Source organism: Prionailurus bengalensis, chromosome B4 (assembly GCF_016509475.1).
Source record: "Prionailurus bengalensis isolate Pbe53 chromosome B4, Fcat_Pben_1.1_paternal_pri, whole genome shotgun sequence".
Taxonomy (NCBI): domain Eukaryota; kingdom Metazoa; phylum Chordata; class Mammalia; order Carnivora; family Felidae; genus Prionailurus; species Prionailurus bengalensis.
In genome coordinates this window covers 35,211,903-35,235,590 of record NC_057358.1, presented here as the reverse complement: position 1 = coordinate 35,235,590, position 23,688 = coordinate 35,211,903, and the positions used below count along the sequence as shown (strand labels likewise).

General features: G+C 41.8%; 1 protein-coding gene across 39 annotated transcripts in view; it reads left to right on the top strand.

Annotated features, from left to right (window-relative positions):
* CACNA1C (calcium voltage-gated channel subunit alpha1 C) overlaps positions 1–23,688 on the top strand; it is a 760,549-nt gene that overhangs the window by 594,441 nt on the left and 142,420 nt on the right. For 21 of the 39 annotated variants that reach the window (XM_043563280.1, XM_043563286.1, XM_043563283.1 and 18 more), the window contains exons 10-12: positions 3,083–3,157; positions 5,620–5,710; positions 13,407–13,433. In XM_043563280.1, coding sequence (XP_043419215.1) covers positions 3,083–3,157; positions 5,620–5,710; positions 13,407–13,433 — 193 coding nt within the window. The remainder of the gene's footprint in view (positions 1–3,082; positions 3,158–5,619; positions 5,711–13,406; positions 13,434–23,688) is intronic. The other 18 variants (XM_043563302.1, XM_043563296.1, XM_043563300.1 and 15 more) reach the window with 1 other exon arrangement.

Sequence of the window (23,688 nt, the reverse complement as noted above, 5' to 3'; positions counted from 1 at the left end):
AGATCTAGTGCTACTTTCCCAGCATGATTACCAGATTCAGATTATCCCACGTAGAAAATGGCTTATTATAATCCCCCCAGTATCCACACAGCTTTTCTCCAAGTAGGTTGGGAGAAACATTGGTTACTGTGAAACAAGAACTGTGCACCTCCCTTGAAACATAGAAATCATCTACCAGGGACATCTGGGTGGCTCAGTTGGTTAGGTATTCAACCCTTTATTTCAGCTCAGGTCATGATCTCAGGGTAGTGGGATCAAGCCCCACATTGGGCTCCGCGTGGATATCATGCATGGAGCCTGCTTAAGATTCTCTCTCTCCTTCTTCCTCTCTGTCTCAAATTTAAAAAAAATCAACCAAGCACTGTTCAAACAAGAGTTGCCACCAAAAGAAAATGTTTGGGGGAGAGAAGACATTAATTCAAGATGCAATCAGTTGTTGGTGAGGTGGAGTCTACACAACTCATTGTAGTAGTTGTGATATTACTAAATGTGTAATTATGTTATCCACCACCTGCAATGGCAGTTGTTAATTACTCTTCCAGGAAAATCTCATTTCTTTGGGAATCTTCTCAACAGAAGTCAAGGGACAGGATAGTCCAGAAACCCAGATTTGATCCATAGTACCTGCTAACGATGAAATTAGAAAGTTATAAAACTAGCTTCCTCTCCCACATTCTTTCTCAGTATTCTCCTTACTAAATCCATTCAAAAAGTACATTTTATTCCACAGAGGGTATGTTGTTATGACATTGCAGATGAGCAGACATCAAGCTTCACTTCACAAGGCATCAAGAGGGTTGCCTTTAGAGGAGAGGTGCCCTCAGGCACCAGGGTTCTTTGACATCTTTCTGCCTTAGTTTCCCACCAATTCACTGTCTGAATGGCCAAAGAAGAGTCAGAGTCTCCAGCTCATCCATAGAATAAATATCTAACAATTATAATTCTCAACTTTCAACAGTTCGGGCACTCAGATTTCAAGAAGGAATCCAAGTCTCTCTCTCTCTCTCTCTAGGGCAACAAATCCCTTAAAGAATCAACTGTGATCCTGCTGTCTAAGCCCTTAGAAATAGAAACACAAACTGCATTTTCACCCATCTTATTCTCTTAGGTATTTACAGGATAAACTGTCACAAATAGGTGCTAATATTAATATGTTAATGTATTGCTCCTTCCAAGTGAGATATTTTCATTTCAGCAAGGAACCTTCAGATATATGACTTTACCCAACAGAGCAGACCTAGCAGACACTACTGAACACTCTTAAGGGAGAGGATTTAGATGCTCTTCATATAACTTGCCAAACAGGTGGCTGCCAACTTTGCCCATATGAGATACCAGCCCTGGTCAAATTCAGTTATACACTGAGTGACCATGTATTTATCAAGCTCTATTGTTTTAAAAGTTATCATGCAGTTATTTCTGAAATTAAACAATATGGGACAGTACTGATACCAAAGCCAGAAGCTGAATAATGCTTCTGTATAACAGGTCCCAATGTTCTGGGCTTTCCTTCACTGACCAAGTGTCTCTTGTTTCCCAAGACAACTGTGTGAACAAACTTGGTGACTGGCAGACTATGTTGACCCCTTTACACCTCCAAACAAAAGACCGCTCATTATAAGATGCTTACTTCAGTGAATGTTATTATAAATTGAGACATATCTTCTGCTAGAAAGCAATTGGAACCAAGTCATTAATTTCAGCTCCTAACCTTCAGGGCTTTTCTTATATAGGATTTTTGAGAAGTGAGAAAAAATGCTACTGTTGTAAAGTGTCTGCTTATTCTAAGCTTTGTGTTTTAAAGATGTGTGTTTGGGACATGGGCCTTTACCTAGGTTAAAAATAAGCCTGACCCTTTTCAATCATGAACGAGTCTTCAGAATTCTCACTAACAAGCAACATTCAAGGATAGCCATTGAATGTGATCCAAGTGGGATCCAAGGGGAAGTGGATAAAATAAAGAAGCACCTAAAAACTTGGATTGACCTTCCTCTTCATGCCCTTTCCTGGAACTGATGGGACTACCTACCCATTCCTCATCAGGGCACATGCTTCCTCTCCTGAGTGGTAACAGATTTTCCACCTCATTAATAAGTTGTGACTAAGCCTCACTCACCACTGGTCCCCAGAAATCTCCATAGAGGCCTGGCAGAGGTGCAGTCAACACTAATTTTGTCAGAATGGGAAAATTCTCTTTCTCTGGAATTAGATAAAGCATTTGACATCCAGAACTCAAAGTCTGTTGCAGAATACAGAACTCCCCCTCTTCCATTTGTGGCAATCAGTGTTTTTACAATCTCCTTAGTACCTTCTTCTTCAACCAGAGCCCAGAGCCAAAAGAAGCTTACACAACTCTTCTCCCTTACACACCAAACTCCTCCAAAGACCACCCATTGACAAGCAACTGAGCAACTTCTTTGCCTGTTTAAACTGATTGAAAGCAGATATGTATGTGTTGAATATGATCAGGCCTGAAGCACTTGGTGGATCTTTATTGAATGGGACTGAGTAGTTGAATTGGACAAAGGAACTAATAGATCCATGGATTGTTTTCCATCTGCAAGTGACATGATCTGGGTGTAAGTAGTAAGAGAGGGGTAGATCCACTACAGGTGGGGAAGAGGTCAAGTCACCTGGCTATTGGGTAAGAGTGATAGGGCACACCAACGCTGTAGTTTGATTTTAGCAGTTACCCCAGTGGAGCCTGTAAAAGAGGCACCTCCCTAGGGAGGCAGCAGGGATGGGTGACAGCATCTCCTAGGAAACTCTTCCCTCAAAGCCACTAACTAGATAGACCAGTGTAGACTGAAGCTTCTTCTGGAGTAATTCCTTCTCCTCAGGGTCCATCTTTTGTTTTGTGTCATTAATTCATGTAATTTGGGGTTTTGGTTCTATTTTGTTATGTTTTCTTGTGTGTTTTTGATTTATTGCTTTTTACAATTTTCTTAGTTTATGTTCAGGGATTAAAATGGATGTTCTATGTGAAAGCTGAGTTCCTTGTTTCTTTCTTTTGCCCGTGGCTGACTGCATGCTCTCTGTTGATGTCTTGTTCCTGGTCTTGACTCCATCTTGTCTGTGAAAGGAAGCACTCCAGCGGGCTTGCTTGATCAGAAGAAAGGGAAGTTTGCTTGGTTTAGTCACTCCACAGAAACCCATGGTAATGTTCCCCTGTGTTCTATGTGTGTAAATATGCATTGGTACATACCAGACTGGAGGGGAGGGTATTTTTCTTGATGGCTTGTGATACAGTGGTCCTGTATGTGTGTGTCTGTGTGTGTGTGTGTGTGTGTGTGTGTGTGTGTGTAAGGGTATGGTAACCTTCCCCACTCAAAGCCAGTGCCTTATCATCTCTTAATATGTATAAAGTCAGCAAACATGAGTTTATACATGACAAACAGCAAAGCTGATTGCAGCAGCTATTCCTTTATGGAACCCTTACTTTGGATAGTACCACCCAAGATTAAGGTCACTGTAAATGCCAACTTGATACTGATACAGGAAGTTCCTTGATTTAGAAGATGATATGGTTCCTCCTTAAAGCCCAGGCATACCCACTTCTAATTTGGTTGTCTTTCCAAGCCTAGCACCATCCCCATCATACTACTCCAGTAGCACAAAAGGGGCTCTCTGGGAGCAAAGTGTCTCAAAGTCAGAGCTCTATAACTTTAAAGAATTATGCCTGAAGAATTAAAGTAACCTTAGGTCAGAGAGGGCCAGAGATAGATGAAGTGAAAGAGTGAAGGCTCTTCAATTGTATGAAGGCTCTTCAATTGTATGAATGTATGTATGGATGTAACAAGGAACCTGACAAGCTCTGAAAGTGCTGTCTTCCCTGCTCACAGTGCTAAAACCATCCCTAAGGTCTGGCCTCACATACCAGCTCCCTCAGACATCAGGCTACAAAGGGAGTCTAAATGCTATAAAATTGAACACCATCATTTGGCTATTCACCACGCTCCTTTGATGCTTCCAGAGCCTTATTTGGCTATAAGAGCCCTGTCTTACAGTGTAGAGTGAGGAGTTGGTCAATAAGGGACAATTGAGATGAGCATGGTGAAGGGGGTCATGATACTTGTGCTTCCAACCAAGTCCTACTCCAAACCCACTGTGTGAATGTGAGAATCTTCCCTTCCCTGTTTTGTAAAGTGAAGGGAACAAGTTATAGCTGGGTAATATCTAAAGTCTCATCCAATGACAACCTTCTTTGAAATGGCATCCAGATTTCTTTTTACCCAACTGTATTAAAAGTGAATCCTAGGGTGGAGAGGTCAAACATATGGTAAGTCATGGGTTCCTATTTGTATCTTTCATGTTCCTGAAAGGAGTGTCTTCTCACCCACCCATCTTGTCTTCATCAAAAATAAAAGAACCTTGGAAATTTTCCATCCAACAACATTATCCATATAACCAGTAGAATCTTTTCCTGGGCTGTGGTGGCCCCATGGCGATTTGTCACATGGTGCCACATCACCTGATACCATACCTTCATTAACTGAAAATTCTGTGGCTGCTGAGGGTTAGTGATTTTCTCACCACATGAGGAGTTCTGTTCTGCAAGAAGAATGGAACCAGGACCAATGCTATAATGACCCCTCTGAAGAACAAGGGTTACCAAAAATAAAACTTGTGTCATATTAAAAGGGTAAGAAACGGTGGAGAAGAAGAATTCTCTTGAGTAAAACTTTTATTTGGAATAAAGAATAATAATAAATGGCTTCTCCAAGCCACCACACTGGGTTGCAAGCTAGATGACTCCTGCTGCTCTGGAAATCTAGCCCACTGCTGCCTTGGGAAGAGAGTGTAGATTGACTGGACAGGTTGGCACCAGTGGAATTAGATGGTTTATATCCAAAGTCAGCCTGTTGGGATGGGAACGTCAGATTTACTGGAAGGGGAAATAATATCCCAACCTATCTTTAGTCTATCTTCAAGTCACATTTAAATTTAATTGGTGGATTCCACAGTTGTGATCCTCATTCTTGGTATCTGTAGTGCTAGTTTGAATCTTAGTACATGATTCTGGTAATAGCCATTTATTTCAAGCTCCCTATTTCAGGTATGGTCCTAGATACACCCAGTATGCACTACAAGACAGGGAGCAGTCTTCCACATCCATATAGTAGTTCATGAGGCAACAAAAACACCCTTTCTACAAATAAGCTGGACCCTAAATTTGGGGATGAAGCCCCTTAGAATTTATGGGTGGGGAAAAAAGCAAAATAAAATATTTTCATGAAAGCTCTTCTTTTTATGGCTAGTAGTGGATGCAAATAGAAAACTTTTCTATTGTAGGAAAAGGTAGAAAAGGATTCAGTGGTCACTGTTTTCAAGAAGCAAATAATCTTATCACCATATTTCCTCCCAAATCCTTTGAGTTTGAGTGTCCTTGGCAGCAAAACTTATCCTAGACAAGCATCAGGCATGTTGGTCAAGGAAACCCCCAAACTTGGCCATGGCACTGTTCACAGCAGCACCACTGTACCCCACTATTAGATGCTGCTCAGGCTTTCATCCTCCCAAGCAGCACACAGTCTTGAAATAGGGTGTTGTGCAAACTAATGCTCTTCTCTCCCCTTTCCTTCCCACCCTCAATGCCTTTCATGCCTTTGACTCTTATAGTGAGCATGCCCACAAGTGAGACCGAGTCTGTCAACACCGAAAACGTGGCTGGAGGTGACATCGAGGGAGAGAACTGCGGGGCCAGGCTGGCGTGAGTAGGCACGGCGAGCCCAGGGACTGGGGCTTTTCCAGGTGTGCGGGAAGGGATGCTGTGTCCTGAAATCACAATGGCTTGGCCCATTGTGGTTGAAGCAGAGGTCAGAGAAACATAAATCTCAGGTGGTGACTTGTGTGAGAAAAGACTGCCCTGGGTTGAGTATGGCTCTTAGGCAGGGGGAAGAGTCTTAACATTAAAGCCAGTCTCCAATTCTGCACTCCTGTAAGGGTCTGACTCATGGATTTCAAGCCCCTGTGCATTACATCAGTGAAATATGGGGTGGTGGGGGGTTAGAGGTGGCTCCAAAGTCTGTTTCTTCCCAGCCTCTCTCACCCCCTGTCACATGAGACACCTATGTGAGGGTCCCTGGGTCCTGCTGGTAAATGTGACCTGGAATAAGAGGATACAGGTAAGAAAATAACCTGGGAGCTAATAAACATGTTGGTCCTTATCTGCAACTCTAGTTACCCACCTAGTAAAGGGAAATAGAGATTCCTGAAGTGCAACCTTGAGTTATTGCGGAATTCGTCAGTGTTTAGCCTGAAACGCGGCCAGTCACCTCCTCCAAAAGCAGCTCCAGCCTAGATACCTATGACTTCCCTTTCCCTGGGTCAGACCCCAGGGCCTAGGCTTTGGTGAGTGACTGGCCCAGGACTGGTCCAGGTGCATTAGAGGAACAGTTCACACATGAATTATCACAATCACCCATCTTAGTTTTATCGTAAAAGTGGAAACCAGTAGTCCCTGGGAAATGTTCCTCCACCAAAGAACGAAGGGAAAAAATAGTTTAACTGCTAAAAATAAGCAAACTTCTGGTTATGTTACCAGCATCTCAGCAGAGTCCAAAGATCAAAGTTATATTCTGTCAGGGATTCACATTGACCTTGGGAATGAGGCCTCATGGAACATTCAGGATCTGCTTTGGGAAGTGGAACTTGCTCTTCTTGTTGACTTTGTGGTATAAGAACTGTAAACTCACCTTGGTCCCTGAAAAGCACTGCAATGCAGAAGGCTCTGAGTAGGACCAGTCCCAAATAAAATTAGTTTCAAAATCATTCCATCAGTGAAACAGTATCTTATTTCACCCTTCATTCCTGAAATGACTCAATGGTGTGAGCAAACCCCAACCCTTTTAAAAAGATTCTCCATAGATAAGTCTAAACAGAAGCCATGCCAGCCTTGAGAATGATCTCCAAGCCAAAGGAGAAGGGAAAACAAGGCTTAAGAACAGACCAGCTCTTGCAACTTCTATTTCCAGGGTACACAGGGCCTTCAGTATCACTCACTCTGACAGTGGCACCAGGGAGTCTGTACTGCAGATTTCTCGGCATCATTGGGAAGCAATTATTGTCAAAATGTTGTTAAAATATGGGGTTAATTACATTTTTAAACAGCAGTCCAAGCCTTTCCCTCTTCTCCTTTTGGAACCATACAAAGCAAGCACTCAAGTTTTTGCAAATGGGCCCCAGCAAACCCTCTAAGTCTGTCAGGCCTTTCTCTGGTCTTTATAACATGGAGGACCCTGCAACTCCGGCTTTTAGGCATAGCCCAAGTTGCAGACCAGGAGGGACTAGGGGAGTTCCCAGCTCTAGGAAGTCACTTGAGAGTACATTTCAGGAGAGTATGGTGGCTCTGTTGGAGGGTGAATATAATTATCCCCCAGAGAGGGAAGCTGGCACCTCTAGTATATCTGTCATTTCTTTTTTTTTTTTTTTTAATTTTTTTTTTCAACGTTTATTTATTTTGGGGACAGAGAGAGACAGAGCATGAACGGGGGAGGGGCAGAGAGAGAGGGAGACACAGAATCGGAAACAGGCTCCAGGCTCTGAGCCATCAGCCCAGAGCCCGACGCGGGGCTCGAACTCGCGGACCACGAGATCGTGACCTGGCTGAAGTCGGACGCTTAACCGACTGCGCCACCCAGGCGCCCCTATTTGAGGACACATTCTGCAGGCTGGGAGAGCTCTGTAGAAATGGTTCCTATTATCCTTATGAATATCCACATTGATGCATCTACTCTGTGCATATAAAATACCTAGACACAGTACCAGAACTATAATATATACCTAATAAATTATGGTCTTTCCACCATCTCTCTACTCACCCCCACCCCACTCCCTGCCTCAGCCAACCATGGGATAAGACCACCAACATTCCTGGTGGGAAACACAGTGTGAGAACTGACTGGAGACTGAGACTGGGTCTTATGGGAAGGAGACAGTGAGGGTCTAGCATTTTTAAAGCTAAGAGTTAAAAGGCTTGTGTGGTTGGATGAGGCCAGGATGAGAATTTATAGGCAGTGAGAAGGCCTGATGAAGATGGTTCCTGAGGGGGTGGGGGCACAGAGAAAAAGGAACTACAGTATATTTTTGGGGGGAGATGGAGGTGATTAAAAAGAAGGAGCCATCAAAGTTTGAAGACAGTAAGGATGTTGAAGTAGAATTTGAAGCAGGGGTCCAACCGAGGGGCTTGCAGGTACTATGCAGGCAATAGGATATAGAGGTCCAAGGTGCAGCTGTGAACAGGGATGGAGCCACACACTTGAGGTTATCAGTATAAGAGCTATTAATGAGGGTATAGGACAAGGGTTGTTCATAGAGGAATAGAGTCAGAAGACCAAGGGCCGAACCTTGGGAACCTGACACACAGAAGAATAAGAACAAGTAAATGAAACAAATGAAGAGATGTTAAGGGAATAGACAGCAGCACTTGCCTTGAATCCATGGGAGAAAGAATTTCAAGAGAGAACTGTTTACTTGTACATTCATTCAAAGTATGCCCAGCTTGGTGCTAAGTGATGGTGATACATAGCAGTAGAAAGATTGATATCATCTCATTGGAGTTTATAATCTGTGTGGAAGTGACATTAAACAAGTGAATAAGTCACTGTAAACAGGGTAAGTGTTAAGAAGGAAAAGTATATTGTAGGGCTAATAACTGGTTACACTGGCAACTTTTTTGAAGAATTAAATTTAAGCTGAGAAGTGAAGGGTGAAAATACATTATTGAAGTGAAGAGTAAGGAAGAATGTTCCAGTCAAAGGCAACAGTGTGTTTCAAGGCCTTTGGATGGAAGAACCGAGAGGCCAGTGTGGTCAGGGCAGAGCATGCGGGGAGAGACAGGGAGTTGAGGCTGGAGATGGGCATGGCCTGGTAGACCCTTAATGATCTTTGTCTCTGTTACAAGACTGTGAGAAGTCATTGAATATGAGAAGTCACAAGAACATGGAGCTGGGTAGGGAGGCTGATTTGGTTTGTTTTGCATTCTTGAAGGATCACTTGGATGTGAGGAAAAGAATAGGTAGAAGCAATGCCAACACGGAAGCAGGCACACAGTAAAGCATCATCAGTAGCAATTACTGAGGTGTGAGGTGAGGGTGGCCTAGGCTAGAGTCACATGTGGAGATTAAAAAGTGGTTGGGTTATTTGTGTGTTCTGGAGCCATACTCTATAAGACTTGTTTGTGGGAGTTGGAGTCTTAGAGAAGGAGAGGAGTGGGAATGAGCCAGTGTAGGGCACTTGCTCCAGAAGTGAGGCCATGGAAGGGAGAGAAGAAAATAAGATGGCAGAAAGGAAGGCAGCAGTGGCCAAGTAAGGGCTTGTAAACACTGGGACAATCTTTATGGCAAAGAAGAGGCCAGTGAAAGGGGAGGGTCTAAGGATGCCAGAATGGAAATGAGTGATTATTGGAAGGCATTGCCTAAAAGGGGAAAGTTGAGTTCAAAGACACAGTTGGAGACACAAGATTTACAAAGGAAGAAGGAGTTCCTTACCTCTGGGACTAATTGGAAGATAGAAAAAGAAACCTGGCATCAGCAGCCCTGAGGTCAAGTCTCAATCAGCCACCAACTAGCCATGTGACCTCAACCAAAGCACCTCCCCTCTGAGTCTTGGTCTCTCCCTCTGGGACACAAAGGAGTTGTCCTGGTTGTTGGCTCAGAGTGCTGTTAGCAGAGGCCTAGGGCCCCTGGGAGCCACCTGCAGGGGCTACTGCAGAAAGGGACCACTTTTACCTCTTTTACATATTGGGCTTCCATGTAAGATTTCATATGAATAAAACATTCTACAACTTGATAAATTGCAAACCATAGATCCAGGTGATATCTAAGGATCCCTTCCAAGCTCTCAAATTCTACAGTTCTATAACAAATACAAAATCCAAAATAGGCTCCAATGCAGAGTGAATGATAGGAGTCATACCAAATTATCTGTCATTTCATCACAGAAAGTGGGGGTTAGGTGTCTTAGGAACCTGAAGAACAGTACAGAGGTTTCAAACTAGTGAGTCACCAAGAGGTCACTAAAAGATTGCTGAGCATTGCTGAAGCCACAGTGGAGCCTGACATCATAAATGTGAAGTCAGCCTCACAGAACAATTCAACATATTTTTTGGCAGGCTATGTGGCCCAGAAGCACTAAAAACAGAGAGTGGTGTGAACCAGGGTGGCAGTTTAGCAAGACAGGCAAAGTATAAGTCCCAGGTACTGTGTGGAGAGCAACATCAATGTGACCCTGGGGCCAACCTGAGAACTGGAAGTTAAGCCTGACATTAACCTGAGAACCCTACAAGGGTGTGAATGATAGGGAAGACATAGTGAGGGCAAAGATTGGGTTCGGAGGAAGAGCAGGGGGATTAATAGAGAAGGTGACTCTGTCCAGAATGTGGAGTGACTGAGCTAAGCATCCAGTTGGAGCAGTATTCTGTGATGACAAGGTCCATTACAGAGGTCCATTCCTTCTAGAAATAATATCTGTGAATGGTGTTGAAGTTGTGGAGTCCAGGAGGTTGAGTCAGATGTGTGTCAACCTAGATGGCAACCACTGTGCCATCTGACTTAGGTTAGAAGCAAATTGGGACAATTTAGGGAAATACTATTTCATACAGCAAGTAGTAAATATATGGTTCTCATTACTCTAGGAAGGAGAGAAAGTCTGAAATATAAATAGTTCCCAAGAAGTAAGTAGTTAAGCAAAACAAAAGGAGTTTGGATTTGTCTTCAATTTTGAAACTTAATATCAACAAAGAAAATCATGGCTTCCTAGAAGGTTTGTCTTGGAGGCTTGGGTAGAGAAAGTATCCTGGGTTGAAGGAACTTCACGTCCAAACCAGTAGAATTGTTCTGATGAGCATGAGTTACTTTCTCCACCTCCCTGCTCTCCTTCAGGAAGCCATTTAAAACACAAGGTAGGGATTGTACCTCACTAGGATAACAATGATAGAAAAAGCCAAGAAGACTTCTAAGCAAGTTGTGCGTACCCCATTGGGGTTTGGAAGACCTCTACTGTTCTGAGGAATCTGAAGTGGTTTAAAAACCGGTGGAAGGAAGCAGTATTTACCACATGTCAGCCAGACCAGGGTGTGGACTGGTGCCATGGTACAAGGCACCCAGGTGCTCTGGTGCTTGCTTACTCACACAGTAGGACAGACCAGCTTTCCAAACCCTGAGCCAGCGGTTACTTCCCACAAGGTGAAGTTGCTGAGCAATGGGATCCCTCTGTTTTCATGAAGTGCGGTCCTACAGTTGTCTCCCACCTATAGGAGGGAGTATGGAGAAATTCAGACGCTTGGCCTTTACAGAGTTCTAACCTCAGCTCTCCAAGGACTGAAGTTTCCTTTGTCTCCAGATGTTGCCACTTGAGCAGTACCCTCCCCATTTCTTAAGTAATATGATACTTAAAAGGTAATGAACATTTCTGACCCAGTGAACCTAAAATTACATTCATAATCCCCTGAGAAGAGCAGCAACAATAATAGGCTTTGAGTGTGGTATCCAGGGTTATACATCAGGACTTGAAACTAAGTGGAAAGGAAAGTCCTACTCTATTTCCTCCTCTTCAGAATGTTCCAGAATGCCACAGAAGGACCCATAGCTGATGGCCATGCTGGAACTAGGACTAGCACCTCATTTCAAACACCTCAGCTCTGATCCCCCTCTATGCCCACTCCCCAGAGTCATTTACCTGGGAGATATGATATTTGGTTTTAAGAACCCACTTTTGCTGATCCACTTGGACTGAGAGAGACCCTTACAGGAAAGAGCACGTGGTCTGCATTAAAGGACACCCTAGAGAGGATCACTGAGACATTTCTGAAAGAAGGCCTGGGGCCAGACCAGGTTCTGTAGACAGAGTCACAAGACTAAAGCCCGCGGTCATCCAATTTGGCTTATGCCTAACAGCAAGGAGAGTCAACTCTCCAAAAGTAAGCCTAGAGAAGACCCTGAAGGTCCCCAAGCTCAGCATGGCCTGCTGGAGAAGAGAGGACCCCAGATTCCCCAACACCCAATTAGCATCTGGAAAACATTTGTTTCTCCCATTAAACCGTGGCTCTAAATAAAAATGCTGTCCTTGGCTCCCGGTCCCCTTCCCACACACTTTGTTAACATGTGATTAAACACTCCAGCCCTAGCAGGCAGTCTTAGGGGTGGGGAAAGGTTATTAGCTAGTGGTTCAGAGCAGTAAAGGCACTTGGCTAGGATTCTCAGTGCCCCAGAGATATAATTATCTCACACACGATGGCTTTGCCACCTGTCACATCTTCTGTTAATTTTTTTTAATAAAAAATAATGAGAGGGGTTGTTTTCTTGCTATGTGACACAGCTTGCTTTGTGCTGAGCTAGGACAACACAGACTTGCAGCAGTTGCCTCCTGAACTCCCTGCTCATGTTTTCTCTCTGCATCTGTCTTTGTCTCCCTACCAATGTCTCTGTCACTTTCTTCCTCCCCAACTTACATTCTGCATCCATCAGGGTATCCATCTGAGCATGGTTGCTCCACCTACAATCTCTCCACCTTACTCCCTTAACACCAAAGGCTTTTCTGATACATTGCCTTCAATTGTTTTGTCTCAAATGCTTACATTCCCTGCCCCCACCCCTTCTTCCCTCCTTCTCCCCTCTCTCCTTCTTCCCTTCTCCCAGCCTTCCTCCTCCTAGTCTCCTGTGGACTCTCCTATATGAACTTGGTAGCCTCAGGGCCTCCTTGAAGATTCCTCCTTCCCCATTCAATGACCCTTTGAGTCACACCTGCCCTATGCTTTCACCTGAAAGTTCCCCATGTCTTTAAGGCTGCACATAACTGTCAGTTTCCTGAGCTTCTGACAGGACCTGTGGCTGTTCCTTTAGGCCCAGCCACAGCCCTCAGGCCAGGATTGTAATGGCCTTTCAGTTCCCAGCTGGCTTCTATTGCTTATCTTCACTTCATACCCCAGCATTGGCTGGGATCCTGTTCAGACAGCAGTGGGGTCTGTGATGACATGCTCCTGCCTCTGGTTTCCAACTGGTGAGACTTTCACATCTGCAGAGAGACCTTCCTGTCCTCCATGGCTCTCATCAAGGTGCAGCATTCCCTACACACAGCCTAACCTAACTTCATGGGACCTGCTGAGCAGATGCTGTTTGCCACATGGTGCCTCCAGAGACTCTCCAGAGAGTGTTGCTTCCACTTAGAAAATACTGGATTTGTAGACTTGTCAGTCGTTGTTTTTCACATTCATACACACAAACATGCCAGGAGATGTTGACAAATAGGGTTTTGACTCTTCAGAGTTGTTCTACTTCACTCCACACATCCATCCAGTGCCCATTTATAGTCATGCAGGGACATCAAACTTTTCTAGAATTGCTGAATATCTTTTAAATGGAAGAATATGCATATTTGTCATTTTGTAACATCTGCTTTTTCTCTTTCAGCCATCGGATTTCCAAATCAAAGTTCAGGTGAGTGAGATGCATGTTCATCTTCTTTCCTACTGCCCACCAGCTCTCTCCCTATGCTTTTGGGTAGCCCAAGGTAATACCTACCGGGTGGGGTAGTACAGTGAGGGTTTTCTTCTACGGAGTAAATGCTCTCTTCTGTACAGCTATGAAGAAAAGTCCTTTAAATCAGATCCAGCATATAATTCAAGGGTTGATATTTGTTGAATTTTCTTTGCCAGTCTTTTTGGCAGCACCATCTCTAGGAGGTTGTGAAACCCAATGTGTCTCCCTTATAAGATAAAGTCCAATTAAAATAAATGTAATATGGACACTTGCTACTGTTCTTGCCTACTTCATGTTTGTGGAACACAGTGAGAAATGAACTGTAAGGACTATTGAATGCACATAGGATAACTACACTGTTCTGCTTCACAGGATCTGTGGTCTTCAGCCCCAGATCTGCCTTTCCAGCCTCACCTCCCGTGCTCCTCTGCACATAGTCTTTGTTCCCACCACATGGAATGGTTAATTTCTTGCAGTCACCAGAATGTTCCCTGTCCTCTCAGACATCAAGGCCTTTGCATGTAGGCTTTCTTCTACCTGAATCACTGTGTCCACACGTCTTCATTCGGAGAATTCAGATTTTTGTTAAGAACCTCAAATGTTACTACATCTACCACATTCTCTGCAAACTCTCCAGGAGAAGTTACTCACCTCTCTCCATTCTCATAGTGCTTTCTTCATTCATATCTCTATCACAGCACTTAACATACTACACCCAATTATTGGTTCATAGGCCTCCCAGTTATTGGTTCATAGGCCTATCTTTTTCAATAGCCCCTGCATGCCTCAGAGAGCCTAGCTAAGTGCTGGTCCAAGAGTAGGCTGTCCATACATGTATGTTGAATGGAAGAATGAATGGATTTGTGGAATGGGGATGTGAATTTTCTCCCACAAAGCTTCTACATGCCAAAAATATTTGTTGTTTATGTTTTGTAATTGATCTAATCTTGCTTCCCTAGCCTCACCTACTGTGTAGCAGGAGCATAAATAACACTAAACTTTAGTCCAGCTGGGTAAATATAACCCACTGCTATACTTTAAATAGTCCTTGAAGGTGAAATGTTCAGTTTCTCATATTTCCATTTCGCCAGCTTTTCTCCAGGATGGAATCTGGATACATGGGGGCAGGGAACTTCAAGATCCTGGGAAGTAAACAGGCCTTGCTGAGGGCTGCTCCTGGAATCCTTCTGAGTCCTCTGCCTATCTCCTCTGTATGATGGCTAGTCTGGGCTTCTCTCTGAACTGGCCCCTACTGGGATGCAACAATCCATCTAGTTTAGACATCTACCTCTGGAGTCCATGGGTCTCCCCATATTTTCATTTGATCTTGAAATCTCTACCTCTGCTCTCTGACCTCCAAGGTCTGTCAGTCCACTGACTTCAGCTACCTCCACACCTCATCTAAGTGCATGGACACTTCCAGGTCCTTCATACTCCGTAAACAAGCTACGGGAAACCCAAAGCACTATGGCAGGCTCACCTACCTACCTGCCTCCCACTGCTGTATTTGTACCAGCCTGAATAGAACTCTGAGTCAAAGACTGATGTTGTCCCAGGGGGCTGCAGACAGCCCCCATACTATACCCAATGGAGGCCACCACTAGCCTCAGTGTCTCCGGGCTTCCCCATGATTATTTGGGTATTTCTAAAGCAACCCTCTGCAACCTCTTGAGACTTGGCTCCTGGGCTGAGAATTAAGTGAGGACTCTGATGTCTTATTTTCACCCTATTTCTGATACCTTCTTTCTCCCATAATTTGCTAGAACTGGAAAATGCAGGCCTTTCTCCCCTTCCTCTTTCTCTCAATCCAAGACCTCCTTTACATAAAAAAAAAAAAAAAATCTAGGGTCAAGTCTACCAGGCCTAGCTGGTACATGAAAAAGAGAGTTCTAAAAAAATATTTTAAAAACCCTTTTTCTCTCAGTGATGCTTGAATTTTAATGCTTTATCTTCAGTATCTGAAGAAGTGGTATATACATAATAGGAACTGAATTACTATCTGATGAGTGAACAAATGAATGAATGAACTGTCTTGCCTTAGTAAGACAATAGGCTTACACAAACTCAAACAAAATATCTAATTTGACAGCCAAAGCTGAGAAAGCATTCGTGTTCCTGACAGTTCCAAAGCTTCTACACAATAAGAGTAAAGGGATGTAAAAATCCATTTGAAAATATTTCCAAAATATCATTCTCATGACATGCAAGTGAATAAGTCATAAATGAACAAATGAATGCATGAATGAATGAATGAACATGATCCAAAGGATTGGAAGAGAAATTACATCTTTATATGGGCTCTGTCTAGTGAAAGATTATCCAGGAGACTGGGAACATTTTTTTACTCAGTGACCCATAGTGTAACCTGTGCTTTTGAAAAAGGAGAGGAACAGGACAGTGGTCCCCCTAAACCTCGGGCTCTTTTCCAAGCTTTGAGACTCACCTCAACCTGCTGTCTGCTTAACCTCCTATATTCCAGCCATTTGATCTCTGGGAAGAGTTCCTCCCTCTATAGCTACTGTTCAAGATACAACAGAGACACAGAGAGAAGACTTTCTGTTCCCAAAAGGCACACTACTAGTAACTTGGCACTATCGTTCAACCTATTTTCAGATGAGGATACTGAGGCTGAGAGATGCAGATGGTCACCTGGCTTACATATGGCCAAGTGAGAACCCACACCCAGGTCCCATACTGCTAATCACTGTGCCAGACTAGTGATAAGGTTCTACCCAGGAATACTAAACTCTATTTCTGCTCAGCTATTATATCTTAGGCATGGGCAGGTAGCTCTACAGCAGGGCTGTTGAATAGAAATATGTGAGCCACATAAACATTTAAAAATTTTTTCTAGTAGCCATGTTAAAAAGTAGAAAAAAACAGGTGAAAATAATCTAATATAATTTATTTAACCCAGTGTATCAAAAACATTATCATGGCAACATGTAATTAATATAAATTTTTTTGTTTCTTTGTGTGTGCTTTGGTTTGGTTTTTGCTTTTTGGTGTTTTTTTCCCAAATTTTTATTTAAATTCTTGTTAGCTAACATATAGTGTAATATTGGTTTCAGGAATAGAATTTAGTGATTCATCACTTACATGTAACACCCAGTGCTCATCACAAGTGCCCTCCTTAATGATCATTGCCCATATAGCCCATCCCCCCACCCCCTTCCCTCCAACACCTCAGCATTTCCGTCTTTGAGTCTCTTATGGTTTGCTTCCCTCTTTTTCTCTTTTTTTCCCTTTCCCATATGCTCATTTGTTTTGTTTCCTAAATTCCACGTATGAGTGAAATCATATGGTATTTGTCTCTCTCTGACTGACGTATTTCGCTTAGCATAATACACTCTAGCTCCATCCACATTGTTGTAAATGGCAAGCTTTCATCCTTTTTGATGGCTGAGTGATATTCCATTACATATATACATATATGTGTGTGTACATACATATATACGTGTGTGTGTGTGTGTGTGTACACATACCACATATTCTTTATCCATTCATCAGACAGTAGACACTTGGGTTCTTGGCATAGTTTGGCTATTGTTGATAATGCTGCTATAAACATCAGGGTGCATGTAGCCCAATCTGTACTTTTGTATCCATTTGAATCTGTACTTTTGTATCCTTTGGGTAAATACCTAGTAGTGCCATTGCTGGATCTATTTGGGTAAATACCTAGTAGTGCCATTGCTGATAGTTCTATTTTTAACTTTTTGAGGAACCTCCATACTGTTTTTCCACAATGGCTACACCAGTTTGCATTCCCAACAACAGTGTAAAAGGGTTCCCCCTTTTTTTGCATCCTCACCAAAATCTGTTGTTTCCTATGTTGTTAATTTCATCCATTCTGACAGATAGGAGGTGGTATCTCATTGTGGTTTTGATTTGTATTTCCCTGATGATGAGTGATGTTGAGCATCTTTTCATGTGTCTGTTAGCCATATGGATGTCTTCTTTGGAAAAATGTCTATTCATGTCTTTTGCCCATTTCTTCACTGGATTATTTGGTTTTTGGGGGGTGTTGAGTTTGATAAGTTCTTTATAGATTTTGGATACTAAACTTTTATCTAATATGTTATTTGCAAATATCTTCTCCCATTCCATCAGTTGCTTTTTAGTTTTGTAGATTGTTTCCTTCACTGTGCAGAAGGTTTTTATCTTGATGATGTCCCAATAGTTCCTTTTTGCTTTTGTTTCCCTTGCCTCCAGTGACATGTCTAGTAAGAAGTTGCTACAGCCAAGGTCAAAGAGGTTGCTGCCTATATTCTTCTCTAGGATTTTGATGGTTTACTGTTTCACATTTAGGTCTTTCATCCATTTTTAATTTATTTTGTGTATGGTGTAAGAAATGGTCCAGTTTCATTCTTCTGTATGTTGCTGTTCAGTTTTCCCAACACCATTTGTTGAAGGGTCTGTCTTTTTTCCATTGAATATTCTTTCCTGCTTTGTTGAAGACTAATTGACCATATAGTCGTGGGTCCATTTCTGGATTTTCTATTCTGTTCAATTGATCTACATGTCTGTTTTTGTGCCAGTACCATACTGTCTTGATGACTACATCTTTGTAATATAGCTTAAAGTCTGGAATTGTGAGGCCTCCATCTTTGTCTTTCTTTCTCAAGATTGCTTTGACTATTTGGGTTCTTTTGTGGTTTCATACAAATTTTAGGATTGTTTGTTCTAGCTCTTTGAAAAATGTTAGTGGTATTTTGATACAAACTGCATTAAATATGTAGATTGCTTTGGGTAGTGTCCACATTTTAACAATGTTTGTTCTTCTAATCCATGAGCATGGAATTTTTTCACATTTCTTTGTGTCCTCTTCAATTTCTTTCATAAGTATTCTATAGTTGTCAGAGTACAGATCTCTTACCTCTTTGGTTAGGTTTATTCCTAGGTATTTATCTTATGGTTTTTAGTGCAACTGCAAATGGGATCAATTCCTTGATTTCTTTTTCTGCACTTCATTATTGGTGTATAGAAACTCAAACAATTTCTGTACATTGATTTTATATTCTGCAACTTTGCTGAATTCATGTATTAGTTCTAGCAATTCTTTTTTGGTGGAGTCTTTTGGGTTTTCTACATAGAGTATCATATTGTCTGCAAATAGTAAATTCTTCCTTGCTGATTTGGATGCCTTTTATTTCTTTTTGTTGTTAATTGCTGAAGCTAAGACTTCCAGTACTATGTTAAATAGTAATGGGGAGAGCGGACATCCCTGTCTTGTTTCTGACCATAGAGGAAAAGCTCTCAGTTTTTCACCATTGAGGATGATATTAGCTGTGTGTCTTTCATATATGACTTTTATGATATTGAGGTATGTTCCATCTATACTTACTTTGTTGAGGGCCTTTATCAAGAATGGATGCTATGTTTTGTCAAATGCCTTTTCTGCATCTATTGAGAGGATCATATGGTTCTTATCCTTTCCTTTATTAATGTAGGGTATCACGTTGATTAGTTTGCAGATATTGAACCACCCATGCAGCCCAAGAATAAATTCCACTTGAATATGGCTAATAATTCTTTTAATGAACTATTGGATTCAATTTGATAGTATCTTGTTGAGAATTTTCACATCCATGTTCATCATGGATATTGGCCTGTAATTCTCCTTTTTAATGGGATCTTTGGTTTTGGAATCAAGGTGATATTGGCCTCATAGAGTGAATTTTGAAGTTTTCCTTCCCTTTATATTTTTTGGAACAGTTTGAGAAGACTAGATATTAACTCTTCTTTAAATGTCTGGTAGAATTCCCCTGAGAAGCCATCTGGCCCTGGACTTTTGTTTGTTGGGAGACTTTTGATTACAGATTCAATTTATTTGCTGGTTATGGGTCTTTTCAAATTCTGTTCCAGAATATCCTCATAATTGCTTGTATTTCTGTGGTGTTGGTTGTGATCTCTCCTCTTTCATTCGTGATTTTATCTATTTGCATCTTTTCTCTTTTCTTTTTGATAAATCTGCTAGGGGTTATCAATTTTATTAATTCTCTCAAAGAACAAGTTGTTAGTTTTTTAATATGTTCTACCTGGTTATTTTGTTTGTTTCTATATAATTCATTTCTGCTCTAATATTTATTATTTTCCTTCTTCTGCTGGCTTTATTTGCTGTTCCTTTTCTAGCTTCTTAAGGTGTAAGGTCATTAGGCTATGTATTTGAGACTTTTCTTGCTTTCCAAGGTAGACCTGAATCGCAATATACTTCCCTCTTAGGACCACCTTTGCTGCATCCCAAAGGTTCTAGATTGTCCTGTTTTCATTTTCATTTGCTTCCATGTATTTTTTTAATTTCTTCTCTAATTTCCTCGTTAATCCATTCATTCTTTAGTAGGATATTCTTTAACCTCCATGTATTTGTGGTATTTCCAAATTTCTCTTGTGATTGACTTTGAGTTTCATAGCATTGTGGTCAGAAAAGTTGGATGCTGTGTTCTTTTGTGCTTGTTGAGATCCGATTTGTGACCCAGTATGTGATCTATTCTGAAGAATGTTCTATGTGCACTCAAAAAGAATATGGATTCCACTGCTTTAGGATGAGTGTTCTGAATATATCTGTTAAGTCCTTGCAGTCCAGTGTTTTATTCAAAGTCACTGTTTCTGTGTGCTGACTTTCTGCTTAGGTAATCTGTCCATTGTTGTAAGTGGGGTGTTAAAGTCCCCTACTATGGCTACTTCAGCTTTCTTTTGGCGACCATTACCATGATATGTGGTTGTCCATCCCCTCACTTTCATTCTACAGATTTCTTTAGGTCTAAAATGAGTCCCTTGTACACAACATATAGATGAGTCTTGTTTTTTTTATCCATTCTGATACCCTACTCTTTTGATAAGAGCATTTAGTCTTTACATTTGCATTTAGTCTGTACACTAGCATTTACATTTAGAGTGATTATTGAAAGATATTAATTTAGTGCCATTGTGTTAACCTGTACAGTTGGTGCTTCTGGTGATGTTCTATTTTCTTTCTGATCTTTGTTTTTTTTGGTATTTTTTCCTCCACTCAAAGAGTCCTCTTTAATATATCTTGCAGGGCTGGTTGGGTGGTCACGAAATCCTTTAGTTTTTGTTTGGGAAACTCTTTATCTCTCCTATTCTGAATGACAGACTTGCTGGATACAGTGTTCTTGGCTGCATATTTTTCCCATTCAGCACATTGAATATATTATGCCACTACCTTTTGGCCTGCCAAATTTCTTTGGACAGATCTACTCTGAACCTGATCTGTCTTCCCTTGTAGGTTAAGGACTTTTTTTTCCATTGCTGCTTTTAGGATTTTTTCGTTGTCTGTGTATTTTGTGAATTTGACTATGATATGTCTTTGAGATGGCTGGCTTTTGTTGAATTTAATGGGAGTTCTCTGTGTTTCATGAATTTCAATGTCTGTTTCCTTCTCCAGAGTAGGGAAGTTTTCAACTATAATTAACTCAAGTAAACCTCCTCCTCCTTTTTCTTTATCTTATTCTTCTGGGACTTCTATAATATGAATATTATTATGCTTTAAGGAGTCACTCAGTTTCCTAAGTCTGCATTCATGATCCAAAACCTTTCTTTCCCTCTTTTTTTTCACCTTCATTATTTTTCATAATCTTATCTTTTATATCACTGATTCATTCCCCTGCTTTGTCCATCCTCATTGTCATTGCATCCATTGCATCTTGGTTATTGCATTTTTTATTTCAGCCTCACGAATTTTTAGTTCTTTTATCTCTGCAGTAAGGGATTCTCTAGTGTGTTCTATGCTTTTCTCAAGCCTAGTTAATATCCTTATGATTATTGTCTTAAATGCTGGTTCAGACATCTTACTTATATCTATATTGATTAAATCCCTGGTCATAACTTCTTCCTGTTCTTTCTTTTGGGGTGAATTCCTTTGTCTTGTCATTTTGTCTGGGTCACTAGTTTTTCGGGGGGGGGGATTGTTAGAAAAGCCTGCTCCTATATTTCTGCTCCTGAGAGTGATAGAAGAGGTCCAAAAAAAAAAAAAAAAAGAAAAGAAAGGAAACTAGATCCTATTTCCCCTAGAGCTGAAGCTTTTGCAGCATCCTATGATCAGTAGACTTGATGCATGCAAGGGGTTTGTGCTGGTCTTCTGGGGCTGTGGCCTGCTGCACTGAATCTTAGACTGACTTGTCCTAGTAGAGATGCACCTGCAGGGTACAGGGGGCAGAGCTTAGTGTAAGCAACTACAGCCTCCACTTGCTAGTGCTGTTTTGCTCACTGAAGTTGATCAGTGCTGATGAGTGGGCTAGGGTGGGGGGAATAGTGTCACCCCACTCTCTTGTCCCTGGAGTGGGGAGTTCATGCCCACCACTCTTCAGAAAGCCCTCACAAAAGAACAGACAAGCACCTCTTTTGTGTCCCTAGCCTCTTCCAGATCCCTGCCTTCACCCTGCCTGCGACCGAGCTGTCTATCTGCCAGGTAGAACAGTACTCCTGTGTTTATCTCAGGCATGCGGCTAGGTTTCAAAATTACAAATTTTAGAGATCTGTATGGCTCAAACACATGCTGATCCTCTGGGAGAGGGCCTAGCCAGGTTTTTGCCATTTGCTGGTTTGTCTCAGAAAATTGTCACGAGATCGTGTAGTGGTTCAGAGTTTATGGTAAAGAACAGCACAACTCCAGACAAAGGTTTGTTGTCCTTAGGCAGTGTCTTTTTTCCTATGCTAGGGAACAGGGCAGCACATTGGTGCTGCCACTTTTTTTGTCCCCAGAGGGGACATGCCACCATTCCCAAATGCACTCCAAGCAGGGAAACTGTTTATCTCTGTGCAACCCAGGGAATTCTCAGACCATGCTGCCCACTCCTGGGTCTCTACCTTCCTTCCCCACCAGAGCACCACCAAGCCCACCAGGCATGACCCTAGCAATGGCACAGACCTTCAAAATTTCAGCTTTCCAAGTGAAGGAAGCCATAGAGAGAAAGACAGATACCATATGTTTTCACTTTTATGTGGATCCTGAGAAACTTAACAGAAACCCATGGGGGAGGGGAAGGGGGAAAAAAAGAGGTTAGAGTGGGAGAGAGCCAAAGCATAAGAGACTCTTAAAAACTGAGAACAAACTGAGGGTTGATGGGGGGGGTGGGAGGGAGGGGAGGGTGGGTGATGGGTATTGAGGAGGGCACCTTTTGGGATGAGCACTGGGTGTTGTATGGAAACCAATTTGACAATAAATTTCATATATTGAAAAAAATTTTTCAGCTTTCCACTGCACTGCTCTCCTTTTCCCAGACAGTGGTTTTTGGGGGAGAGTTTTTCTTGTACAGTTCCCTTCGTGCACTTTCACTCTTTCCTTCTCTTTCTTTCTCTTTTGCTACTCTCTACAAGATCAGAACTCTGTCCCCATTGTGGCATCTGCAACTCTTCTCTCACCCAGATCAACTCTCTGCAGCTCCTGTCTTCCACAGTGTGGCTGTTTTCTACCTCTTGTTGTGCAGTTTTGCTCTCTTAGCCTTCAGATATTGGGTGTTCATGATGGTTTGATATTTATCTGTGTTTGAGGGATGAGGCAAGCTTAGGGTCCTCCTAGTCCTCTGCCATCTTAACTTCTGTTTAATATAAAAATTGAGATATTTTACATTAATTTTTGTACTAAATCTTTGAAATACAGCGTTTATTTTACACTTACTACATGTTTCAGTTTGGATTAGCCAATTTCAAGTGCTCAAGAGCCACATGTGGCTAGTAGCTACTGCACCAGATGGGGTGGCCCTAAAAGGTCTGAGAAGATACAAAATGGCAACCCTCTAGTCTAGATTCTACAGTCCACTGATGTTGTGTGTTTAAGGAATAGCAAAGCAGGGCAATGGATTGAAAATGTCATGAAAATTATCAAAGTAGATCTGGAATTATTTCAGTCTGCTGCTAGGATTTCCACTACAGATGCAAGAAGAATGTATCTTCGTACTTTCTGCCTGATTATGGCAGCCATGATTGAATGGGAGCATACAGGAGAAAAGCATAGGTACAGGGGGGAAATGGAGAGGGAATTTTTGCAACTCAGAATAACTTTGTAAACAGTGAACAGCCTGTTTTACTCTTTAAAAAGATTCTAAAATTTAAGTTTTAACAAAATGTCCTGATCATTTTCTCAGTTTAACAATGACAAATAAGACAATTTGAATTTCCAGACATTTGCAATACAGAATGATACAAAGTCATGGTTTATTTAAAAGAAATATTAGAAGAGAAACTTTAGAGG